This window comes from Dermochelys coriacea, chromosome 1, assembly GCF_009764565.3.
Source record: "Dermochelys coriacea isolate rDerCor1 chromosome 1, rDerCor1.pri.v4, whole genome shotgun sequence".
NCBI lineage: Eukaryota > Metazoa > Chordata > Testudines > Dermochelyidae > Dermochelys > Dermochelys coriacea.
The window spans coordinates 215,174,311-215,196,900 of record NC_050068.2 but is presented as its reverse complement, the minus strand read 5'-3'; the positions used below and the strand labels follow the sequence as shown (position 1 = coordinate 215,196,900).

Below are 22,590 nucleotides of genomic sequence, written 5' to 3'. Positions count from 1 at the left end.
GGGGGAGGCTTTTCGATTGTGGGGTCTATTTCTAGTCCCTTACCCAATCACACCTCCCAGCAGAGTTCCTCTGGGCAGTGTCTATTGATTCCCTGGTAGCTCTTGAGGAGCACTGGGCACTGTCAGGGGTTCTCTGTTCAGTTTTCCCCTCTGGATCCCTGATTCTTAAACTCTGACCTCACCCCTGCTCCTATTTTTTTTTATTTGTTGTCCCCTGTACTCAATTGATGCCTAGGTTCAGTGGTTCCTCCCCCCTTAACTGGGGAGGGGGCATTAGTTTTGGGCAGTCCTACAGCCACCCATCCCAAGTGCTTCAAATAGCATAATACATCTCTCTGGATGCAGAGTACAGTTTCTCCCAGTTGGGTGGATTTTGGGGGAGGTTATCTGCTGGCTGAGAGTTCTCCTTTTATAATTGACCTGGGGCTGGTGTTGCTTCTCTTTTTCTTCTTGCTCTAGTTTGAGCCAAAGGATTTCCAGCTGCATTGTTTCCCTCTCCAGCTGCATCCATTCTAGTTTCAGCCTGGCTCCACAGCCTCTGGGTCCTCAAGCACACTCAGGAAACTTGGCTGCCTTTCATAGTGCCTGTTATTTTCCATGAGAAGAGTTTTCAACTTGTCCATCATTTTTTGTGCTGCAAAACCAGAGCAACCTGCACACAACTCTTGTAAATAATTTCTTGTGTGCTTAGCATATACTTCTTTGCTCATCTTGCTGTTTCTGCTGTTCTATTTCCCTTCCCCAAAATAAATTACAGAAAATAACAAACTGCAACCTTGTTCTGTGTCTATTCTTTACCTTCTCACTCATGAATCTCTCAGAATCTAATTTCCCAAGGCTGGGAACGTGGTCCTTAGCTAACCACCAAGCTCTGTCTAAATCCTGCCAAGACTACACCACTGTGCAACCTCCTCGGGGTGCCCAGGACTGCGAGTCACTGTATTCCCTCTTGCTGGAAGCAGTGGAGTAATCTTTCTTATGGTAGCTAGGTGTCACTGCCAGCAAGCACTCTCTACTGGGCTTATGCTAGCGCTAAGTTCACCTTGCAGGTTAACATTAAGTGCACCCCAGTCCCCAACCTCTTATAAAGCATCCACCTGCAGTGTCCAGCCCTTAACCCTGGACACTCACAGTATACATTCAGCTAGACTGGTAAAACTCAGGATCGGATCCTTTATAATATCACAACACTGAGCTATATTTATAGCAAAACCAAGGATACATTTATTATTAAAGACTAGGATCTAAGAGAGAGTTAGCAAGAACAACACATGGGGACAGAAACTGTTACATATAAACCAGGCATAATGTGCTTCTTAGAGTCTAAATTCATAGACTCAGACTTTAAGGTCAGAAGGGACCATTGTGATTATCTAGTCTATCTTCCTACACATTGCAGGTCACAGAACCTCACCCACCCACCCCTGTAAGAGACCCAGAACCTCTGGCTGAGTTACCAAAGGCCTCAAATGATGATTTAAAGACTTCAAGTTACAGAGAATCCACCATTTACCCTAGTTTAAACCTGCAAGTGACCCATGCCCAATGCTTCAGAGGAAGGCAAAACCTCCAGGGTCTATGCCAATCTGACCCAGGGGAAAATTCCTTCCTGACCCAAATATGGCGATCAGTTAGACCATGAGCATTAGGGAAAGACCCACCAGGCAGATAGCTGGGAAAGAATTCTCTGCAGTAACGCAGAGCCCTCCCCATCTGGTATCCTGTCTCTGGCCATTAGGGATTTTTGCTAGTGGCAGCTGACAATTGGCCACATGCCATTTTAGGTAGTCCCCTCATACCATCCCCTCTATAAACCTATCAAGCTCAGTCTTGAACTCAGTTAGGTTTTATTGTGTTCCCCTTGGAAGACTGTTCAAGAATTTCACTCCTCTGATAGTTAGAAACCTTAGAATCACAGAATATCAGGGTTGGAAGGGAACTCAGGAGGTCATCTAGTCCAACTCCCTGCTCAAAGCAGAACCAATCCCCAACTAAATCATCCCAGCCAGGGCTTTGTCAAGCCTGACCTTAAAAACTTCTAAGGAAGGAGATTCCACCACCTCCCTAGGTAACCTATTCCACTGTTTCACCACCCTCCTAGTGAAAAAGTTTTTCCTAATATCCAACCTAAACCTCCCCCACTGCAACTTGAGACCATTACTCCTTGTTCTGTCATCTGCTACCACTGAGAACAGTCTAGACCCATCCTCTTTGGAACCCCCTTTCAGGTAGTTGAAAGCAGCTATCAAATCACCCCTCATTCTTCTCTTCTGCAGACTAAATAATCCCAATTCCCTCAGCCTCTCCTCATAAGTCATGTGCTCTAGTTCCCTAATCATTTTTGTTGCCCTCCACTGGACTCTTTCCAATTTTTCCATATCCTTCTTGTAGTGTGGAGCCCAAAACTGGACACCATACTCCAGATGAGGTCTCACCAATGCCGAATAGAGGGGAATGATTACTTCCCTCGATCTGCTGGCAATGCTCCTACTTATGCAGCCCAAAATGCCATTAGCCTTCTTGGCAGCAAGGGCACACTATTGACTCATACCCAGCTTCTCGTCCACTGTAACCCCTAGGTCCTTTTCTGCAGAACTGCTGCCTAGCCACTCGGTCCCTAGTTTGTAGCAGTGCCTGGGATTCTTCCGTCCTAAGTGCAGGACTTAGTCTAATTTCAAGCCTAACTTGCTGATGGCAGGTTTATATCCATTTGTTCTTGAGTTCACAATCACACTTCACTTAAATAACTTTTCTCCCTCCCTGACATTTATCCCTCTGATGTATTTATAGTGAGCATATCTCCCCTCAGCCTTCTTTTGGTTAGGCTAAAAAAGCCAAGCTCTTTGAGTCTCCTAAAATAGGTTTTCCATTCCTTGGATCATCCCAGTAGCCCTGCCCTGGACCTGTTCCAGTTTGAATTTATCTTACTTACACATGGGAGACGAGAACTGCACAGAGTGTTCCAGATGAGGTCTCACTAGCACCTTGTATAATGGTACACTTCCCTGTGTCTACTGGAAATACCTCACCTGATGCACCCTGCCTTTTTCAGGGCTGCATCCATTGGCAGCTCATAGTCAGCCTGTCACCAACCAATACACCAGGTCTTTCTCCTCCTCCGTCACTTCCCACTGATATGTCCCCAACTTATAGCAAAAATTCTTGCTGCTGCTCGTGTCCCAGGGGTGCTTATGCTGCGGCAAGGAGCCAGGAGCAACTGGGGATAGAATCCATTTGTTTTTCTACATAAACAAAATTGTTGTTGCATAATCAAGGAGACAGACAGTGCCACTGGGCAAACAAAGTTATATTAAGCTGCACTTCGCTGAAAGTGTTTGTTTTGTTCTTGAAAAAAATACGCTGACTGTACAGCGTTCAGCTTGGTGGATTGGAGGGGGAAGGGAGTGTAAAACGGGTCTGGGAGGAACCTTCAAGGGGGAATATGTTTTGAAAGTACCTGAGCTCTGGCACAATCTGGTTCACTCCAAAGGCTCAGTAATTTGCTCTTCACAGGCATTTTTATTAACCTTCAGGAATGAGTCAGGGGTGGCTTAGAGATGTACAGAGAGGTGGTGACTCCATCGGGGCAGGGGAATCCCCTCAACCTTCCCTTCAGCTTGATGGCAGCATTTTAACAAAGGGGCTATGACAAGCTTCCTATGCAAATCCAGGGGAAGGGAACATCCAGGTCCTGCATTAACTGGATGGTTCAATGAGTCTGAGGCTAGCCATATTACATTAGTCAATCAATGTCCGTTGATAGCCTGTGTGAAATGAGTTTGATGGATTTTCACCCCAGAACCTAGTGAGACCAGTGTCCATGTCACAACAGAACATCAACACACCTGGCAATCTTTGACCCTGCTGCCTTGCCAGCAAACTCAGCGAAGAGGCCCGCCCTTTGAGAATCAGGGAGGTGCTGAGCCACAGATCTAGAAACCCCCATGACATGACACCTCCCCATTTCATTATCTTGAATTTTTGAGTTTGTAATGCTTTGACCCTCCTCACTTCCTTATAGGGGGCACGTTCCACCTGGCCCACTAGTAATGATACTGGGGGCAGCACAAAGCACCTAATCTAAATTAGGTACCTCATGACCATCACCACAATATCTGGGCATGCCCAGCAGCTGAGGTCGCCTTGCCACAAAGGAAACAGAATTCTCCCATACCTCTCTGCTCCGAGGTGTCAGCAAGGAAGTCAGGAGTGGGGGGGTTGCGATGGGTTCGGTCACAGAAACTCCCTCAAGACTGTCTCTAGATGGGTTGGGATACCAATGAGAACAAACCCCCCTACCTAGATGGAGCCGCTTCTCCTGCCGGGTGAGGGCGGCCACTTTGGGTCACTGCCTCTATGCAGCACGGGGGCTGCCAGCTGAGGAGGTGGCAGCAACCCGCCCCCCCCTCCACTCTGGGCCCAGAGCTGGGGACGGGGGGGCTTTGGCTGTGCCTGCCCCCGACATGTTTCTGGCTCGCTCAGGCCCTGGTGGGGAACTGAGGGGGCAGGCCACCGCCGCCTCCCCAGCTGGGCTCTTTCCCATGCAGCCACCACGCCGCACAGAGGCAGCGACCTGGAACAGCGACCCTCAGCCAGCATGAGAAGCGACTCCGTCCTGCCCCCTCTGCTCGCTTCCCAGGCCTGGCTGCTGGGGAGAGGGAGCGGGCGAGCTGGAAATGTGCCAGGTGCGGGGAGAGGGAGGGAGGCACAGCGGGAAAAGGACAGAGCCCTCCCTTACAGATACATTTGGCAGGGAAAGTCGTGGGGTCGTTGGGGAAAGTGCAGGGACCAGGTTCCCTCTGCTCAGCCCGAGTTAGGGCATTGTGTGCGCCTCTCCCCCTGCTGAGGTATCTGCAAGGGCATGGGAGCTCCGGAGAGAACTTGTGTTGTTGTGGCCTCCCTGGTTCCAGCACCCCTGCCTCACATTGCCATCCTTCTAAGTATGCTGCTCTGTAACCACTGAAAAGTGTAATAAGCTGCCTGGAAACAGTGAACTGTTGGGGTGGGGGGGGAAGGGGAAGATGGAAATGCATTCCCCTCACAAACCTAGTTAAATGTAGTCCATGCAGTCCACAGATAACAAAATCAGTTGTCTCAAACATGATGCAGGTTTGAAATTTTGTCCACAAACATGCCCAGGGGAGATGGAGCTACAAGGAAGATCGCAGTGGATTTCTGCATGTTTGCATGCAGTCATAACAGGCAAAGCTACGTGGAAGCTAACAAAGCATCCTGTCAAAGAACACTTCAATCTCTCTAGTCACTCGATTACAGACCTAAGAGTGGCAATTCTTCAACAAAAATGCTTCAAAAACAGACTCCAACTAGAGACTGCTGAATTGGAATTAATTTGCAAACTGGATACAATTAACTTAGGCTTAAATAGAGACTGGGAGTGGATGGGTCATTACATAAAGTAAAACTACTTCCCCATGTTCCTTCCCCCCCCCCACCCCGCACAGTTCCTCAGACATTCTTGTCAACTGCTGGAAATGGCCCACCTTGATTATCACTACAAAAGGTTTTCTTCCCCCCCACCCCCGCTCTCCTGCTAGTAATAGCTCATCTTAAGTTTCAGAGTAGCAGCCCTGTTAGTCTGTATTCGCAAAAAGAAAAGGAGGACTTGTGGCACCTTAGAGACTAACAAATTTATTAGAGCATAAGCTTTTGTGAGCTACAGCTCACTTCATCGGATGCATTTTAAGTGATCACTCTCCTTACAAGTGTGTATGGTAACACCCATTGTTTCATGTTATCTGTGAATATAAATCTCCCCACTGTATTTTCCACTGAATGCATCCGATGAAGTGAGCTGTAGCTCACGAAAGCTTATGCTCAAATAAATTTCTTAGTCTCTAAGGTGCCACAAGTACTTCATTTCTTTTTGCAAATACAGACTAACACAGCTGCTACTCTGAAAACAGCATCCAATTCTGACCCAATCCTGGGGGCTGATAGCTGCATGCTTTTCCTGTAAGAGAAACTCCAGATAGCTAGTCACATTTTGGGGTAGGGTGTATTTTCTAGGGCCACCACTCATAGGTGTGCTGTTCAGTCACTATACATTTGAATGTTTCAGTTCCATACACTGCTCGTTTCCCCCCAGCAGCCTGGAATAACATCTCCCTTTGCCAAATCAGGCACCACAAGAACTGTTATATCATCAAAGATGTAGAAAGCCTGAAATGATAGAGAAACCTTTTGTAGCAAGGCCACTACTGCCCCCCTAAACCCAAGTGCTTCTGCAATTTTCAGGGCTGGGGGAAAGCAGCTTTTTTTAAAATTTACAATTATGTCTACACTTCTTTCACTGTGATTAACCTGGCTGTGTCCAAGGAACTTCTATGGTCTAAAGCATCCCGCTTACAATATATTAAAGTTCAGTTTGGAAAAGTAACATTTTATGTCCTTCAAATTCCACAAGGACTTTTTCTGTGCTCCTCTATTGAGCTATGAGAGACAATAACCTCTTGTGTCTTGACCTATTCCAGGCCCCTCAACTTCTATAGCCTGCACCTCCACAGCTCACTCACGCTGCAGCATAAGCCTGGGTCAACGTACCTTCATTTGTGGTACCACGGCTGCTACTCTGAAACCTGTGATGAAGCTGTTGAAGAATCAAGTTCTGCAAAGGGCCAACAAGAAGGTCCCGTACTAAGAAAACAGAGGGACTTGCAACTAGAGAAAAGGCGTGGCGAGAGACAAAGGAAAGGCTCAGGCTGGCTGCACAGCATGAGCACAGGGTTGCAACACAGGAGCAAACCTTTGCTTCACAGTTCCTGGAACGGTAACAGCAGCTATAGGAAGATGATAGAGCTCAGCAGAAAGAGCTGTTTGAGCATCTGCTATTACTAATGGCTGCAAACGTACTGGCTCCTGCTGCAACCACACCACAGGCCGAGTCCCCTCGGCGGTACCCTGGGCTGCAGTGCAGAACCAGCTTGGACAACTCCATGGCTGGATGGTCCTTGCAAGGGTCCCTAGGAGCAGCTGGGCAGTACAACCTTTCCCCCTAGAGACCTCCATAGTGACCCCCTCTTCTGTGGATGCCCCATACCCCCTGCACTAAGTGGGCAGCAAATGTAGAAGGAAAAAGAAAGAAGAATGTGGGGCCAGGGACATGGATCAGCAGGGGATTTCTATCTTGTACATGGTTCACTGTTTGCACTTGTTCATGCACTTTGGAGTTTTTTAAGGTTTTGTTTTTGCTGGTATTTGGTGTGATAATGGCAGCTGGCTATAATATTGCTATCACTGCATCAAATCGTACAATTTGTATTTCAAATAATAAAAGGTAAACACATGATCAGGGAGAATTAGTATGGAAATACTATTGCTCAATACACTTGGTTACATCAATCACTTCCTTGCATCAATCCATGTTGTGAACAACCCATCCTTTCTACTTCCCCATTCGATAAGTGAGCAGATCACTCATAAGTACATTGCATGACAATCAACCCCTACCACGCAGCACTGAAACCCCCCCCCACATCCATCAGCTCCTTCCCCCCCAAACAAGCACATTCATGAGATTGCTATTCTCCTTCTTCCATTGGCCCATGCTAGTCCATAATGTAGGTGCACAAAGCATCCCTGGCTTCTGTAGACCATGTGCATCCAGCTCCAGCAGTGTTAGATGCAATGTCTGGCTGAGGGTACCCGTTCAGCAATTACCCTGAATGGACCTATGACAGTAATGGAAGTGGCTCACTTCTGGCTTCACAAAGATTGTGAAGAGCACAGCAAGCCATGGTGATGCAGACAGCATTGACAACACTGGAATCCAAATGGGTCTGTAAACATCTTGAACAGGATTTCAATGTGTCAAATGTACACTCAACAACCATTCTCCACCTGCTGAGAGTGTAATTCAACATTGTTTTGCCAGGGCCTCTATCAGCCTAAGATTTCATAAGCCAAGGCAAAAGGGAGTATGCAGTGTCCTCCAGAATAATGGTGGTAACAGTAATTCCATTTATGACAATGTCATTTGGTGGGAATAGAATCCTGATAGGTCTATAAATGTAGACTCCTGATTGGTGGAAAACCCTAGCATCATACATTTTTCCAGTGCAGCCCACGTTGACGTTCATAAATCAGCTGTGGTCATAAATCAGCTGCATAAAAATGGGGGGGAGGGATAGCTCAGTGGTTTGAGCAGTGGCCTGCTAAACCCAAGGTTGTGAGTTCAATCCCTGAGGGGGCCATTTAGGGACATGGGGCAAAAATTGGGAATTGGTCCTGCTTTGAGCAGGGGGTTGGACTAGATGACCTCCTGAGGTCCCTTCCAACCCTGAGATTCTATAACATATAGATTCTATGGAGTAGCACCCTTTGGAGTTTATGTACTCATGTGCTCCTTGATAAGGGCAAACTGTGGGCACATGAGTCCCATCAATGGCCCCAGCGCAGTTTGGAAACCCCTTTCTCTCAAAGCCAACAATTACTTCAGGAACATCTTTTATGCCTTTCACCTTGTAATCAACTGCATGCCTGATTGCCTCAGAAACCATTTTACCCACAGTCAACTTTCCAACACCAAACTGGTTGGCAATGGATTTGTAGCCATCTGGGATAGTCAGTTTCCAGATAGTTACAGTAACCCTCTTCTGGACGAGCAGATAATGTGGGTGTCTACGCTTGAGGGTTCGGACAAGTGCCCAAAAAGCTCTGGAAATGTAGCTTTCTTATGAGATAGTTCTGGAGCCACTGCTGGTCATTCCAGGTCTGCAAGATGTGGTCCCACCAATATATGCTTGTAGTCCTGTTCCAGAAGCAGACTGAATCTGACATGTCTGTGTCCTCCTCCTGCTGTGTCAGGTGCCGGGGGGGGGGGGGGGTGTGTCAGAAAATGGCACAGAAATATCCACCAGCATCTCACAGAATCTCTACCCATTTCCTGAATCAGAAGTGAAAGTACAAACTAGAGAATTCAGTCTTCTGGGATGTCTAGCCATTTTGTTCAGTGGACAGGGTAAAGGATTTGAACTCTTGAAAGCTGGGTTCTGATTTGGCTTTGCTACGAATCTGGTGTGTGGTCTTGGCTCTATTCCTCTGTTTCACCCAACACTAAAATCACTTACACTAATTAAAATAAGGTGATATAAATCAGCCTTAAAAATTCTGCTTCTCTGTGGTGGTCTGACTGTGGGTCCACACTGAGATTGCTCAATCAGGGCAAACTGCAAAGAATGAGGCAGACAATCCCCAAAACTGGAGATTATTCTAATACTTAGATTCACCAATCCAGCAACAGAACAGCTTCTATATCATCTTACTGGTTACCCAGATGCCAAAAATACAGTTCCCTTAAAGCAACCCAGCCTTGGGCTCCCACCCAGATAGCCAAGCCAAATATGATGAGAATTAGCAAAAATCTTTTTCATCATATAAAACGTTCTACCAATCCCAAAGGATCAGACACATTACCCACCAGGTTAATGAATATTTCGGATTTCACCTAAATAAATACTTACAGCCAATTCTTATTGACTAAACTAAACTTATTGAAAAAGAAAAAAAAGAGAGAAAGAGTATTGGTTAAATGATAATTATACATACAGGTATGAATAAAGTTCTTAGGTCAGTTTCATAGTAGAGATAGTGAGCTTTAGAGTTGCAAAAAGTTCTTTCAGAATAAGTTCTATAAGTTATAGTTCAGCATCCCATATCAGAGTGACCCAGTCTGGAGCTGGGGACCTCAGTCTTGTAACTCAAACTTCCCCTGATAAAGCTTAAGGAGATCTGAGATAACAAGATCAGGGCCCAAGAGTTCTTTTTATAGTTCTCTGGCAGGCTATTGACAGCCTTTTGACAGCAGGTGTTCCTTGGGTGAAGTATTGTGGCTTTGAAGTAGAATAATCTATTTCCTATGTATACATAGGTAACTAGTTGCATTTATCAGCATAAGGTAATTATCCATTAAGCAGTTCATAGACAGTTTACTACAAATTTAAAGAAAAATATAGACTGACATTTTTACACCCAAGTTTCATCTAAATGTTAATATTCCCTTTTGATCTCTGAATCCATAAATATAGTAACAGATAGGAATTGTCTGTTTATACAGTTAACATCTAACTTTAACAAGATACAAGTAAACATACGCAATTAATATTACCTCTAATTCTCTAACAATACAGGTTTGCATTTGAAAGCTCTAGTCTATTTAATATAACTGTTAGCTATTTATAAAGAATAGCCCTAATTACTATTTATATACTTTTCTAATATGCCTTAAAAGGTTGAACTTAGGTCATTTAGCCTACTAGTTGCTTAACCCTTTCAGCCTTAAAGTCCCAGGTGGATGGATCAATTGATAATTAACTGTTCTATGCATTCCCTCTGAAGCACCAGGCATTGGCCACTGTCGGAAGACAGGATACTGGGCTAGATGGACCATTGGTCTGATCCAGTATGGCCGTTCCTAAGTTCTTAAATTTAATGGATGAATACATGTTGATAGGCAAATAAAACATCATTGGATGGCCCTGGGTAAGCAAGTAGAATTTGTGCTTTGCCGTTCCATTTTTGCAATAATTTTGCAAACCTGATATATATTTACTGATTTCAGCTGGCTGACCCATTCATTAAGAGAGTCTCTTGGTTAGTAACTGGCTTGTGAACTGGTACTGATTTCCTTGGAATGTCTTTGTTGTTTATAAGTGTCTGCTGAATAACTTGGATGAATAATGGCCAGCCTATAGCTTGTTTACAAACTGTTCACTTAAACTATTTGCAATTTCTGTTGTTTAGCAGGTCACCTGAATTGGTTGTACAGTTTCTGCACCCTAATTGGATGACTGAACTATTTAAAATGTGATTGAACGACAAATACTGAATAAGGAACAGCGAAAATTAGTAATACATGAGTCTTACCCAGTGCTATTCATCAGATCTCAAAGCGCTTTACCAAGGAGATCAGTATGGTCCCCATTTTACAGATAGCAAAACTGAGGAACAGGGAGGTGAAATTACTTGTCCAAGGCCACACAGGCTAGGGGCAAAACTGGGACCACATCCCAGGTCTCCTTAGCCGCGGTTAAGTGCTCAGTCCTCTAGTAACACAGCTGACTCTTTCTAGTACAAATTTTCAGATTAGTAATTTGTTTAAAAATATGGGAGACTTTCTGGTTTGAGAAATGTTGTCATAAAGGACTGGTAGCTGTCCAAACACTTCTGAATTATGGATCCCATGAATGCGAACAAACCTAACATGGCACTTTTATTTCTGAAAATATCCTCCTCCCTCCCGCAACGGAAGCAGCATTAAGCTTCACTTTAAAGCTCCTACTTTGCCTCCAGTGCCAAGTGGTTTGGTCTAAGAATTCCCTGACTGATGCGGGGCGGGGGACGCAACTGCGAGGCTGCCAGCGCCTTTGCACAGTCCCCCCCCCTCCCCGGGCCAGGCTGCCTGCCTGCCTGTCTGTTCCCCCCTCCGGCTCTGTGAGCCCAGGCGGTGATGGCGGCGTTGCAGGGGCGTGACTCACCCCAATCACGAGCTCTCTCCCCCAGCAGCCTCTCGGCCGCGTTGGGGGAGGTGAGGACGCGGTCCAGGGTTATGAAATTAGCGGGGTCTTATGGACACACGAGCCTGCAGCCGCGAGTCATGCTCGGCTGGGGAACAGATGAGACGTGCACGTAGCCCGCTCCGCCACTGTGTGTGTAAAACCCCCCGCGCCATGCTCTTGCTCAGCCCTTTGTTTTGCTCTGATCAGCAGCCACTCAACCATGGGAAACAGACACCAGCACAGAGGGTCGCATCCCGAAAACGGAGAGACGGGCCGGGGAAACGGCCCCACGCCGGGGAAGGACTAAAACTCTGCGTAGACCGAGCAGAACAGTCCAGATTTTTCACCCCCCATGTTTCCCCTTTTGACGATCTGAGCCCCCCCCCCCCCGCTCTGCCCCAGCTACCTTCCCAAATGTCCCTGTGAATGGCTTAGAAATGCTGGCAGGCAGCGGAGAGACTCCAAAGACGGAAAATCTGTTTCTGGTTGTATTATTGTTGTTTTGTTTCGCAGCACATGATCCTCCCCTTGCACAGGGAGTGGCTTAGCCCTGAAGCCTGTTTGTAGCAGTAGCGTGTGGATCAAGCCATAGGACGCAGAGCAAAGGGGGAGGACTAATTCTTCACGGATACTTGAAAGGGTTTGAAAGGCCGTATCTTCAGTGACGCAATGACGGGTGATAACTCCGTATTTCCAGGTATATCTTCGTGTATTTCATTATCAGCCGTGTGCAAATACGATGTAATTAAGGTGCAGTCTCTCCTCCCTATTCTACAGGTGAGATGGTGCTGCCTAGGCTGATGGAAGCGTCTCCCCGTGACATCACAATGCCCAATTTGCTACATCGCTGTTTGTATTTCACGATCAGCTGTGGCTCTGCAGCTCGGCAACCTGCCACAAGGAGAATTCAGAGCAGCACCGAAGAACCTCAGACCGCTTCAGAATTTGCTGTGAACCACTATCTGTGATATCAAGGGCTTTGGAAGACACCTTAAATACATACAAATATATTTTATAATTAGAAACAACAGCATCAAAAGGGGAAACTTGAGACACCAAAAAAGACCAACAACATGAAGTTCCAGTACAAAGAAGATCATCCTTTTGAATACAGAAAAAAAGAAGGGGAGAAAATCAGAAAGAAATATCCAGACAGGGTCCCTGTGAGTGGAATATATAATTGTATCGTCGTGTAGTGTACTGATTGCTGTCTCCTGGGCATGCCTTGCAATGCTGATTATATTTTGCAAACAATTTGTGTGGCCTTGGTGTTATCAAATGTTCTGTGGCTTATTTATTTAAAAGGGGAGGGGTGGGGAAGAGGATTTGGGTTTGTTGTTATTAGTATTCTTTATGTCCTGATCTGCTTGAAATCTGCTGTCTATTTCCTGATCTGTGTTTTATATACCCGTATCCATTTATTATATTGTTATATACCAAGAACAATACCGTTTGATTTGATATGTAAATAGGTGATGGGGTATATCTCTTTGTCCCCTTCCATCCATGATCTGCAGCAATTTAGCAGGGAAAATGCTGCTCATCTTTTTTTATGATAGTCTGTGTGTTTGTTGTTGGAGGGTGGGGAGAGAAGTTAACCATTTTATTTGCAAAAATGGTGGAAATCAATATGTGAGTTAATCATATAACCTTCATGGAAAACTGGAGAGCCTGTATGAGGTCACCAGAGATCTTCCTTTCATTTTATTTGTTGTTTTATTTTCTTTTGGCCTGTCTTTTCAATATAACCTTACTCTGTTCTTGTCCTTGCATATAAGAGAAGATTGATAGCAACCACTCAATCTTTTGACCTCTCATTTAATCTTTTTGTGGGAAAAAAAACATCACATAGAAAACAAGGTCATGTTCTCCCAGCCTAGCTGTGCTTCCTTGTCCTGAAGTCCCTTTGGAGTGCTTATGGAAAACTTCTGCCTTTATGATAATAATTAAGAAAGGGAAATGGTGGACTAAACTCATTACATTTCTGTGGTCCCTTTTTTATTAAATATTTTCAAAATCTTCTTTCTTTCCATCCCCCCTGGAGATGTCTGTCCTAGATTTACCATTCAGGGGCTATCTTCCAAAATAGTCTAGAATCCCCTGTGTACGCAATAGGAAAGAAAAACCCTGCCACACATTTTTGCTGCAATTCAGCACCATTTTATTCCTTAGGAGAGGCCCCATGATTGGACTTGCAAGAGTTTATGCAATTCAGAATTGAGGTAGTGCAGTGGCAGAGGTGTATGTAGATCACAGGACTGGAGTAATAGGTGGGGGTTGTTGTTAGTCAGGAATGAGGTGCACAGCCTTAGGCCTGGGATAATAGAGGGTGCCACAGGTCAAGAGTGAGGTCAGGATCTGTGGTGGAGTCAGAGGACTAGTGTAGCAGGTTGTGCTGTGGGGGTAATGATGGATAAGTACTGCAAGAGCTATGTGGGGGCTGGAACAGAAATAGTAAGAGGTGAGGCAGGTCAGGCTAGAGATGGATTGGTTGATCTGTGGGGGGAGGCCAGGACTAAAATAGCAAGGTATGCTGCGGGTTAGGGTGAACTGAAGGAGAAACTCTGTGTGCAGAGATCCAGGACTGGAACAGCAGGAGGAAGTCCATCTGGCCACAGTGGAAAATACCATCCTCAAAATCATTGACAGAGCTGTGTAGGGAATAACTGAAGACACGAGGCAAGCTTCTTTGAATCATTTCTGTGTCTGTCTTTCCTGACAGCTAGATCCCTTATGATGGTGTCCCTTTAGCTGTTTACTCTGCAGTGCACCCAGTGCATCTAAGCATTTTAGCTGAGACAAGCGTATTGGCAGCTTCCCACGCTACAGCAAACACCATTCAGTGACAATCAGAAGATAATCTGCATTTGCCCTTTGGTTGTTCCTTTACCAGGTGTCTCTCCATCTTTCTGCAGACAGATTGTCAAACCTTTGGGATCAGAATCACAGCTGAGGGTGAGGGGTGGAGATAAATTCCCAGGAACAGTTTGGATGGAGTATGGCTATTTTGTGAAGGTTTCAGGTCCCTGAAAATGGACACCTGGGAAATGTATTATCCAGACAAATTGAATAGCTGTTGAAGCCAATCAACCAAACATCCCCATCCCATTCCTATCTCCTTGTAAATTGTAGTCTCTGTTAAACTCTATTGGACCTTAACACTTTCCAGGATTTAGTAATCCCAGTACCATCCTTTCTTCCTCCCAAGCCCCACACTTCTTGTGACCTCTCCTTTCTTCCCCATCAAGGTAAAAATCATGCTGGGATTTACCCTCATATCAAGAAGGTGATCTCATTGCTGCTTTCACAAAGTTCTCTTTGCCTTGGGAAATTGGAGGGAAGAAGAAAAAGTGCAACCCTAGCCCCACAGTCATTCACTCTTTTAGTCTTCCCCCCACAACTCTTCCCCCCATGCCAGACACACACTACAGAGTTACATCCAGCAACACGATGAGGGGGCCAAGTGGTTAAGGCGATGGACTGCTAAACCATCATTCTTCACGTGCTGAATACACAACACAAGACCCCCAAACTATTCCCCATTCACAACATCCTCCCCACATCAACACATTTACAACATCCTTTATATACACATTCACCCCAAACTATCCCAAACCCACAAAGACATCCCACTCGCCACACACGTGTAGTATCTTGGGGGAGGCAAGTCTCCAAACTTACAAAGATGCTAGGACCCACATTTTGAAAACCAGCCTGTGATTTCATGTATCAACATTGTGTGTCAGCTGGATTTTGTTCAGAGCTGCTGGGGAACCTATAACTCCCACTGATGTCAGCTGGAGCGATGAGAGCTTAGCATCTTGGCAAATCAGGCTGTAGGTGTTTCACGTTGGGTACTCAAAAACAGACACCATTTTTGAAAATTTGGGCCTAGGTTTTTCTTGCCCTGACTTGCAAAAAAAAGCACAGAAAATTCCACCTCTCATTCTAAGAAAATGAGTCCAGATGGCGTTGGGTGAATGGTTGCATCTTGAAGCTAAATGGCCTATCAATCTCTACTAGTCATGCTCAAAGTAAAAAATGAAATTGCTTGCCTCCATGTTTCTCCAGAGAAATCAGATAGTGCCCGGGAAATTTCTGTCCAACTTTTGAATAGCTTCCCGGGCACAGCAAAATATTTCAAATGGAACGTTAAGTTTTCATGGAAGCTGCTCAAACCTCTACTGTTTGAGTACTTGTTGATTTGGGGTTAAATATTTGTCCAGTTGTACCTGTAAGAATTGCTTCCATAGTTCTGGACCTCTTTGTCTGTTTGACTTTATGTCTACTTCTCTTTATATTCTTTTATGCAACATATACAGGTAATTAGCCTATGGAACTCATTGCCACAAAATATTATGATGGCCAAGAACTTAGTAGGATTTATAAAGTGGTTTGGACATTTATGTGGATAATTAGAACATCCACAGTTACATTAGGTCAGATAAAATAATTATAAGGAATGTAAATCTTCATGTTCGCTATATATATAAACTAACCACTTAGTAATTGGGGTTAGTAAGAAATTTCCTGTGGTGGGCTGGCTATTCTGTTATGGGGTTTCTTGTGCTTTACTCTGAAGCATGTGATAATGGCTACTGTTGGAGGCAAGATACGGAACTACTTGGACCATTAGTCTGATCTGATTTTGCAGTTCCTGTGATCCAACCTTGCAACTGTTCCTCCCTCCTCTACTTTACTTTACTCAGTGACACTTACTATTCCAGTCCTGAGCTCCCCACACAGCTCTGCCACTGCCCCTCAATACTGTCCTGCAGCTCCCTGGCTTTTTGAGTGTTGGTCCCCAGCAGAGCTTGAGAGAATTTCCATGGGCCTGTAAGAACCGTCACTCTTAAGGGACCACTTATTTTTCCAGTAATACTTTCTGGTCCACTCTCTTTGGTGATTCTCATGTCCTGTTTCTCCCTCTCCAGGTTATTGTGGAGAAGGCACCCAAAGCAAGAGTACCTGACCTGGACAAGAGGAAGTACCTTGTGCCTTCTGACCTCACAGGTAACAAACCCTGCCTCCTTTCTTCCTGCATTCCAGTAAGGAAGTACCCAGGAATTCTTTGCACTGATATCATCATAATGAGAATATGCTTTGATGGGAGGATGGGGAGACCCAACTAGGCAGTGTGTCTAGTGGTTGGAACCAGGGGAACTAGGAATAAGGACTCCTGGATTCTAGTCTCAATTCTGCTGTGGACTTGCCATATGACCTTGGACAAGCCACTTAACCTCTCTGGAACATAATTTCCCATCTGTACTTATTGCACAAATCTATCTCACAAGGTGGATTGTGGAGCTTAATTAGTGTTTGTGAAGTGCTTTGAGCTCTTCTGATGAATGGCTCTATTACAGTGTGTGTGTATGTGTGTGTGTGTGTGTGTGTGTGTGACACCACTGCCTTTTATTATAATGAGAATGATTTAGCTATATATCATACCCCTCAATACAGCTAATAGCCAGTGGCCATTCTCCTTTAGCTCAAGTGGTTAGGGCCTACGTCTTTGGAGCAGGAGGATGTGAATTCGCTATATACTCCCACCATGAAATTCTGAGTGGCCATGGTATGTAGCGCAGTGACAGTCGTGAAGTTCCATTTCCAAATGGCCGTGGGTTTGTCACTGTATGATTAAGTCTGATTCTATCTGGGGACATGAACAAAGGAAACATTTATAAATTAATTAAAGGAAATACATTTTTCCTGTAGTATATAATTAACTGCAGAACTCGTTCCCGTGGAATAGGGTTCAGACAAATACTTAGTGAGGATTAGAATGTGTTTTATGAATGAGAATTGCATCTGCAGTGACAATCGTTAAAGTAAAATTTACAAGGGCCTTCAAGCTTCAGGATTTAAACTGTCAGTTGATCATATGTTGGTTAGAAATCCTCGTGTCTCCCTTTACTAAAGCACTTCATGCTAGAATGAAGTGAAGGTGCTGTCAGAGTCTGGATATGGAACTAGACTGTCCAGTGGTCTGAATCAGTATCGTAGAAAATGAGATACTGGTCTAGTCAGGACATTGGCCAGCTCTGTTAGTCAGATGATGGGATATTGGACTGGTGGTAGATAGTGACCCTGAAGTTCCTGTTTTCTTTCCTGCATTGCCCATTTTTCCCTAGTCTGTACATAACACTTGTGGTCTCTTCTTACAGTGAAACTGAGAGTGATCTGAGCCCCAAATCAAATCCCAGGTCCCAATGCATTTGTATTTTGGTGGGGAGGGTCAGAGTTCCAGCCTGGATCCAAATTTCATTTCAGACCTTGGTGTCTTTAACAGGTTGAACCAAAATCCCAAATTCAGATGACCGTGAACTTTGAGAAAGTTCAGATGTAGATCTGAATTTTGCATTGCAGGGCCAATCTCTAGCATGAACTTGTCATTCTTGTTAATACTTTATCATTGTTAGGGTTTCTTCTTCCAAAGGTGTTGAGCAGACTGTGGGGAGGGAGGGGCACATTTCAGGGCAAAAAGGTGTTGGGTGCCTCAGAAGTGCAACTGGCTAAAAAATTGCCCATTCTCCTCTGCAGATATACTGCAGGTCTCCACACAATCCCCCCACAATTTTGTGTGATCACGTTATCTTAAGAGATGTCTGGGACTGGAATAGCAGGGGGGCTTGTGGGACAGGACTGAGGGGCGCAGGACTAGAATAGCAAAGGGCTGCAGGGCAGCATTGCGGGTAGCTGATAGAGCTGGGGTTCAGGGCCAGAAGAGCAGGAGATATACAAGTCAATGTCCAGTTGCATTTGCAGAAGTTTTTGTGTATCAAGCATTCTCTTGAGTTTCACTCTCTGATCCCTGTATCAATCACATTCCATCCTCCACTGTTTCCCTTCCCTTCCTGTCCCTCTTCAGTTGGCCAGTTCTACTTCTTAATCCGAAAGCGGATCCACTTGAGGCCAGAGGATGCCCTATTCTTCTTTGTCAATAACACCATCCCTCCCACCAGTGCTACCATGGGTCAGCTGTATGAGGTAAGCCCAGCCCATCTCCTTGTTCTATCGCTATAGTGGCCTGAACAACTCATACCCTAAAATAATGTTACATATGGGAACTCCTCACTCTGTAGAGCTAAGCACTGCATGACGGATGATTTCTACTGGACATTAGCTCTTCCTTGAATGGAACTCTCCACTCTTGCTTGAATTCCACCAGCCCTCTTTAGAAATGTTGCATTCTATGGTTAGATCAAGGGGCATGGGGAGTTTGGCAGAGGAAACAGGAATTTTAATAATTAATTTAATGCTTGCTTAATTTATTTTCCTTTGGTAATGTAAGGGTGTTAGATTAGGAGTCAGAGATTCCTGGCAGGTCCATATTTTTGTGTTACAATCCCATTCCTTTCAAGACAGATCCTGGGAGAAATGTTGGTCTAGTGATCAGAGCACAGGATGGGGAGTCAGGCCTCCCCTGTTCTATTCAGTGATGTGCTGTTAACATTTTAATAAGGCTACCACACATACATTTGTCTTTTGCCTGCGCTAAGCCCTGTTTCCCAGCAGGTGTGTTGGTTCATAGCTCAGATGAGTAGATGAGTGACTGGAGAACCTATTCATTTGCTTTCCTGTTTAAACAAAGACATTTTCTCTTAGCCAGGAAGAGGAACCACACCAGTGGGCAAACAAACATAATAAGTGCATATGCTGAAAAATACACTGAGTTTGACAGCACACTGCAGGGACCAGCATGTGTAATTTGAAATCTGTATATGAAGACCGCATAGGGAGTCTGAGGATCATTTTCCAGTAATCACTTTTTGAGAACACCTGATAATTGGTGCCATCTGGTCCATTCTAGAGGCAAATAATTTGCCCTTTGGAGAAACTTTTATGAGCCCAAGGAACACTATCTCTGCCCAGGCTGCTTCTCAGCTTTCTGAGGTGGTGTGACTCCATCAAAAGCAGGAGAATCTCCTCAATCTTCCCTTCGCTGTAATAATGGCATTTTTTAAAAGGGCTTCCTCGGACTGTCCTGAGTACAATCATTATCCATCAGTAACCCTGGAGGGATTTTTTTTTTTAATGAAGGTGATAGAAGATAAAAACATCGAGGCTACTCTGCTATTTTTAGCCCCGGAGCACAAGCCCTGCAACCCTGAGTCAGTTAGCCCAGACTCTGAGGCTCACTGCTGTGGGGTTTGTTTTGTTTCTTTTCCAGTGTAGATCTAGTGCCACATTCCTCCAACTCCCTTCCCACAACCTCTCAATGGCATGCAAATGGAAAGATCCATTTCTATTATTTCACAAGCATTTGGGGCAAAACCATTTCTCTGTATGGACCAGAAACATCCACAAAGAAACCTTACTGTTCTGTACTCAGGCATGTCCAGAGTTCTCTGTGGAGGAAGGAAATAAGGCCCGGGGGGGAGAGAGAGAGAGACAGAGAAATGCTCTTTCCTTTTGCTGTTACAATGGACCCTGGTTGGGGATGTTCCCAGATGGTGAGTGTGTCTCACCCTTTCTTCCTTTCTCCCCTCCCACTCCCAGGATAACCACGAGGAGGACTATTTTCTGTATGTGGCCTACAGCGATGAGAGTGTCTACGGCAAGTGAGCGCTGGTCTCCAGGCGCACAGGCATAATGGACTGACAGGAATGGTGGGGGGGAGGGGGAAATCCACGTCAGAGAGGAGGAAGATTGAGCAGAGAGAGAACTGGAAAAGAACCACATATACAATGCCATCATTTTCACACAGTTGATTATCATTATTACTGTTATTGTTACTTTTACAGCGGGATGGGGGGAGGAGACGCAGCTCGATGGAGTGATCGGACTGGCTGACAGAAGGTTCTGAGCTATGTGACTGGGAGGTTCCCCCTGTAGCATTCTGCGCCCTGCCATGTGTGGGAATTCTGTTAGCTAGTAACAGGGCCTTGGTAAGCAAGCCAGACTCTCACACCTTCCAGGTAGTAGTTGGGGAGGGAGGGAAGGAGTGCTGGGTGGCAGTAATGTGTGTGCACATTCTCTGGATGTGGGAGTGAGTATACTGTACTGTCCCTCTCATGCTTATCTTCACCATCTAGAGTGGGCATTCAAGTGAGCCATGTGCTTTGGTGCTCTGTGTGCCCATATGAAGTCCCTATGCTGGGCATCCTCATTTTAGTTGGTGCCCACAAATAGTTCCCCTACTTCTCCGTTAACCTTTCCTTCACCAAGGGTTGGGAATTACCCAGGCTGAGATGAGGGAGGTGAGATTTTTTTTTTATTATTATTTTAAACTGCATTCTCAAGTGTTCTACCAAACATGTTGAGACCAACTCCTTCTGCCCCTTCTTTTGCAGCCCAGCCTGGTACATAAACCCTTTGGATTTAGTTTTCCCCTCCATGTCTCTTGCATGCCCTTTAAGAGCAGAGTATTTCATGGCCCTGCACACATTCTAACCTGAGTTCCTGTTGTTGGGCAATTCTACCACACTGTGGCTAAACAGTGGTATTTATTGGCGGAGGGGAGAGGTGTAGTCTGAACAACATAAGGACAGGTACCTTAGATATATGTATTTTTTTCTGAGCCAGTGTTGTCCTTACAAAAGTACCGAGAGATCTCATCCAATGCAGGACTTAAGCTGTGAGGCCAAAGCAGTGCCTTCTGAGTTGCACACCCAGTGGATGTTCCTAGAATTACCATTAGTCAAATTGGGGGGTAGGGAGGGAGTTGAATTTTGGGAAAGCTTTATGTTGGAATTTGAGCAATAATAAAATAATTGAATTTAATTACTGTAAACATTCCTCTATTGATGGGGGTTGGAGGGAGGGACCTAGAGGTGGGGAGAAGACTGACCCCAGATGAAATGTGGGAGACATAGAATATCAGGGTTGGAAGGGACCTCAGGAGGTCATCTAGTCCAACCCCCTGCTCAAAGCAGGACCAATCCCCATTTTTTCCCCCGATCCCTAAATCGCCCCCTCAAGGATTGAGCTCACAACCCTGGTTTAGCAGCCCAATGCTCAAACCATTGAGCTATCGGTCTCCTTTGATAAACGCTCTCTTTTCATAAGATGATTCTACCCCAACTCCCTATATTTTCCTGGGGAGTTGACAATGGGGGCTGAAAAATCAGGGTTAGCACTTCACTCAAGCAGAGAAATAAACAAGCAGCTAACCTCTGGTGATGTGTGTGAAATTTGTCCTAAGATTTCTCTAACTTTTTGAACTGTTGTTCCACTAAAATGGATAGGAATAGAAAGAGCATGTTGTAGATCAGGATAGAGGGACATTGGTCGGGCGGTGTGGGAAGCCCAGGACTGGAAAAGCAGGGTGGGCTGCAGGACAGGATTGAGGGGCATTGGCAGGAGGTACTGCAGTGAGGACTGAGATGCATTGCTTTAGAAAGGGGAACAAGAGGAGAAACATATAGATAAGCATTCCCTACTTGCATCCTGAATTCAGGTTTGCTCTTCCATCGCCCACCTCATGGGATAATCCTCCTGGGATGATCGCACACTCAAAATATCATTATAGATCACTTGGGTGTTGCCTAGGATGTCATGACATAATTCTCCCCCAGCCCTCTTCCCTCCACTCCTCTCTGTTTATTGGGGTATTTCTTTATCCTTTGGTTGGAAATCCATGTTGACCTTTCATTTCACAAGCTCTGAATGTTCTCACGGTTAGAAAAATCCCTTTGGGTGAAGGCTTGCTGGGGGCAGCGGCGGCCATTGCACTTCTCTCCCCCAGTCTTGTGCTTGCTCACACACTTACCTCTTACTTAAATGTGTTCTCTCTCACTCTCGCATGCTCTTGCTCGTGCATGCCCCGGGGGAGACAGCTGCAATGTGGGGTGTTTGATTTGGTGTCCATACCTCCCCCTCGCACCGTGATGTTTGTGGGAATAATTCTGGCCATTTGTTACATGTGGGGGTTTTATGTTGGGGTTAGTTTGTTTAGGTTATCTTAACTGGATTGTGGCATTTAATTCTGTTTTCGCTATAGTCTAATATTGTAAAAGGCAATGACGATATTTTTTTTTCTGTGTCAGTTATTCTAACCAGCTGCAGGTTCTTGTAAAATAAAGTTCATATTGTATGGGCTAAATCAACCGATCAATAAAGACACATTTGAAAATCA

General features: G+C 45.2%; 1 protein-coding gene and 1 long non-coding RNA gene across 4 annotated transcripts in view; one reads left to right on the top strand and one right to left on the bottom strand.

Annotated features, from left to right (window-relative positions):
- Positions 1 to 11,623, bottom strand: part of LOC119841356 — a 22,420-nt gene extending 10,797 nt beyond the window's left edge. Inside the window, exon 1 of the long non-coding RNA XR_006281088.1 lies at positions 11,493 to 11,623. This is a non-coding gene — a long non-coding RNA (uncharacterized LOC119841356). The remainder of the gene's footprint in view (positions 1 to 11,492) is intronic.
- LOC119841348 (gamma-aminobutyric acid receptor-associated protein-like 1) lies at positions 11,522 to 22,590 on the top strand. Of its 3 annotated transcripts, XM_038368722.2 has the most exons (6): positions 11,522 to 11,663; positions 12,027 to 12,210; positions 12,291 to 12,676; positions 16,448 to 16,526; positions 18,382 to 18,500; positions 20,013 to 22,590. In XM_038368722.2, exons 3-6 carry the CDS (start codon positions 12,587 to 12,589, stop codon positions 20,076 to 20,078), a joined length of 354 nt encoding a protein of 117 aa, XP_038224650.1. In that variant the 5' UTR covers positions 11,522 to 11,663; positions 12,027 to 12,210; positions 12,291 to 12,586; the 3' UTR covers positions 20,079 to 22,590. The 3 variants fall into 3 exon arrangements, with proteins under 3 accessions (XP_038224650.1, XP_043369764.1, XP_043369768.1); XM_043513833.1 differs by lacking the exon at positions 11,522 to 11,663 and having other exon boundaries at positions 11,845 to 12,210; XM_043513829.1 differs by lacking the exon at positions 11,522 to 11,663 and having other exon boundaries at positions 11,692 to 12,676.

Excerpts from the sequence above, each read along its gene's own strand:
- LOC119841348 (XM_038368722.2), top strand. The coding sequence starts at position 12,587 with ATGAAGTTCCAGTACAAAGAAGATCATCCTTTTGAATACAGAAAAAAA. Across the intron at positions 12,677-16,447 it reads AATATCCAGACAGGGTCCCT|GTTATTGTGGAGAAGGCACC; the intron begins GTGAGTGGAATA and ends CTCCCTCTCCAG. Across the intron at positions 16,527-18,381 it reads TGTGCCTTCTGACCTCACAG|TTGGCCAGTTCTACTTCTTA; the intron begins GTAACAAACCCT and ends GTCCCTCTTCAG.